We start from the raw sequence: 2,976 nt of genomic DNA, 5'->3' as shown, positions 1-2,976 counted from the left end.
GAGGAGGAGGAGGAGGAGGAGGAGGTGGTCATGGTGTTTCATAAAGCTAAATCTCGATATGTATGAAGACAATTATCATTTTTGATAAAATAAAACAAAAGTTGGTAGAACAAAGTAACAGAATAATGTATAAACTGGACAATTTATAAAGCAAGCTGCACCTACCTTTAATATTGATTCACAGACTCTTCTCTCCCAGTATTTATAATACTGATGTAGTTTGGGAGATTTCCCAGTGTTACTTTGGACCAGCATTCCTTCTATCTTGGTTATCAAAGGTCCAATGGCTTTGTATTTGCGAACTAACACTTCTAAATCTTTATTTGTTTCTTTCCCAATATATTCAAAATATTCCTAGTTGAAAATTTTAAATAATAATAACAATAATAATAACAATGACAACAATAATAATAATGGTTTCAGAAATTTAATTGTATTTTACAATATCTAATGGAATAAAAATTATTTTTATGCATTTGTGTACATTTAAACTAATTGAATATTATTTTACAGAATAATAGAATTAAAATTTCTTTGATTAAAACCCTTTCTAACATGAAAGTATCCAAAGAGCATTTGAGGTGCATAATGCTTTATGAGTACAAAAAAGGAAACTCTGAAGCCGAAGCGACTCAAAACATACACTCAGTTTATGGGAAAGAATGCTTGAATGAAAAAACTTGCAAAAGATGGTTTGCAAAATTCAGAAGTGAAGATTTCAGCCTTGAAGATGAAGATCGAACAGGACATCCAGTTGAGTTTGATGATAAGCTTCTTGAGGCATTACTTGAAGAAAATCCTGCATTATCAGTTGAAGAATTGGCAATAAAGCTTAGTTCAAACCATACAACTGTTCATTGTCATCTTCAACAACTTGGAAAGGTTCCTAAACTTGGAAAATGGGTGCCTCATGAATTGTCTGAAAGCAACCGCAAATCCCAAGTTGATATCTGCTCTTCTCTCCATTCTCGTGAACTCATTTCACCCTTTTTGGATAGACTTGTGACTGGTGATGAAAAATGGATCTTCTATCGAAATGTTAAACATCGTAAACAGTAGCTTGGTAAAAGGGAAAAATCTCAACTACAACCAAGAAGAGAACTTCATGGGTAAAAGGTTCTTCTATCTATTTGGTGGTATTGCAAAGGAATAATTCACTTTGAATTGTTACCACCTAATGCAACAATCAATGCTGAAGTCTACTGTTAACAATTAGAGCATTTGAACCAAGCTTTGAAGAAAAAAAGACCCGCTTTAGTGAATCAAAAAAGAGTGATGTTTCATCAGGACAATGCGTGACCCCACACTGAAAAGATCACATCACAGAAGATCGAAGAGCTTGGTTGGGAAAAGATTCCTCATCCACCTTATTCTCCTGACCTTGCTCCTTCAGACTACCATTTGTTTCATAGTTTACAGAATCATTTGGGGGACATAACTTTCGCAAGCCAGGAGGAGGTCGAAACTGACATCTCAGAGTTGTTCTCTTTGAAACCAAAAGTTTTACATTGATGGGATTAAAAAGCTTGTAAATAGATGGAAGGAAGTCATAGATAATCAGGGAAAGTACATTGATGATTAAATATCAATTAAATATAACATTTGATCACTTGTTTTCTTTATTCAAAATTCGGACAGAACTTATGGGATGACCTGATACAATATTAGTTTGTTGTCATTTCATCTTTCTCATTTTCATCCTTGCTATAATATATCTAGTATGCATTTGTTCATGGTCATTTTTTAAAATCTCATTGTAAAGTATTTATCCAAGTAATACCATAGTCATTTGAAGTCCCTTAGAAGCCTTATTCAACTGCTTGGCCAAGCTTTCTCATGGAACAGATGGTCCTTTTAAATAGTATAGACCGCATGACCATCAGGTTTTTTACAAAAAAGTTGGAGGTTTTGTAAATTTTATTTCTTCTGGCCAAGAAAGCATTTCTAAAATCTTTTTTCCTCAGCAGCATTGTCAGTAACAAACATAACTGACCTAAATTTCAACATCTTAAGCCAATTCTTTTCATATAAATTCAGGCTCCTAGACACAGCCTTTCAAGAAACTTAATAAAATGGCAATATTATATATATATATATATATGTGTGTAACTATACCTTACAAGTTGGTAGTGTTTCAAACTGATTTGTCATTAGTGTCTTAAACAAGTTAACATTCTCAATAACTACTAAACGTTGACAAATATCTCGTGCATTCTTTTGTATCTGGTTTACCAAAGACTCAAACTTTGTCAAGCTCTGCAATGAAACAATAAAATATATACAAACACATAAGATAGTGATTTCCAATTAATGCACAAGGTCAGCAATTTTGAGGGAAGTGTTTAATTGATATCATTGACCCCAGTAATTGGGTATTGCATTATTTTATCAAACTTAGAGTGATGAAAGGAGAAACTGACCATGGCAAGATTTGAACCCAAAATGCAAACAGCTAAAACAAAAACTGCAAAGCACTTTTTCTTATGTTCTAATCATTCAGCCACCTCACCACCCTTTAACACATATTAATAATAAAGAAAACCTTTGAAGGATGCAGAATGCTATAGATTTATAGAGAAAGGAGATGAATGGTTGTAACATTTATGATCTTGAGATATAAGAGGAATAGTTTCTTCCTTTTTTTGTTCACAGGTATACTCAAATAGAGATGTCAATTTTTAATCTTTGTAGTAGTCTAATCCCAAAGTAACTATTCCATTTGCCAAACACAAACTGGTTTAGCCATGTTGCATAGCTAATTCTTAGTTTAATATGATAATTTTACTAAATACATATAGGCGCAGGAGTGGCTGTGTGGTAAGTAGCTTACTTACCAACCACATGGTTCCGGGTTCAGTCCCACTGCATGGCACCTTGGGCAAGTGTCTTCTACTATAGCCTCAGGCCGACCAAAGCCTTGTGAGTGGATTTGGTAGACGGAAACTGAAAGAAGCCCATCGTATATATGTATATATA

At 33.7% G+C, this 2,976-nt stretch overlaps 1 protein-coding gene across 2 annotated transcripts in view; it reads right to left on the bottom strand.

The window, feature by feature from the left end:
- LOC106876022 (dynein axonemal heavy chain 10) overlaps positions 1 to 2,976 on the bottom strand; it is a 187,264-nt gene that overhangs the window by 153,191 nt on the left and 31,097 nt on the right. For both annotated transcript variants that reach the window (XM_052968399.1, XM_014924396.2), the window contains exons 14-15: positions 2,116 to 2,256; positions 166 to 354 (exon numbers count right to left, since the gene is read on the bottom strand). In XM_052968399.1, the coding sequence (XP_052824359.1) occupies positions 166 to 354; positions 2,116 to 2,256 (330 nt within the window). The remainder of the gene's footprint in view (positions 1 to 165; positions 355 to 2,115; positions 2,257 to 2,976) is intronic.

The sequence above is a fragment of the Octopus bimaculoides genome, chromosome 1, assembly GCF_001194135.2.
Source record: "Octopus bimaculoides isolate UCB-OBI-ISO-001 chromosome 1, ASM119413v2, whole genome shotgun sequence".
In the NCBI taxonomy this organism is placed as follows: domain Eukaryota; kingdom Metazoa; phylum Mollusca; class Cephalopoda; order Octopoda; family Octopodidae; genus Octopus; species Octopus bimaculoides.
Note: the sequence above shows the minus strand (reverse complement) of the source record. Positions and strands in the feature narration are given on the sequence as shown.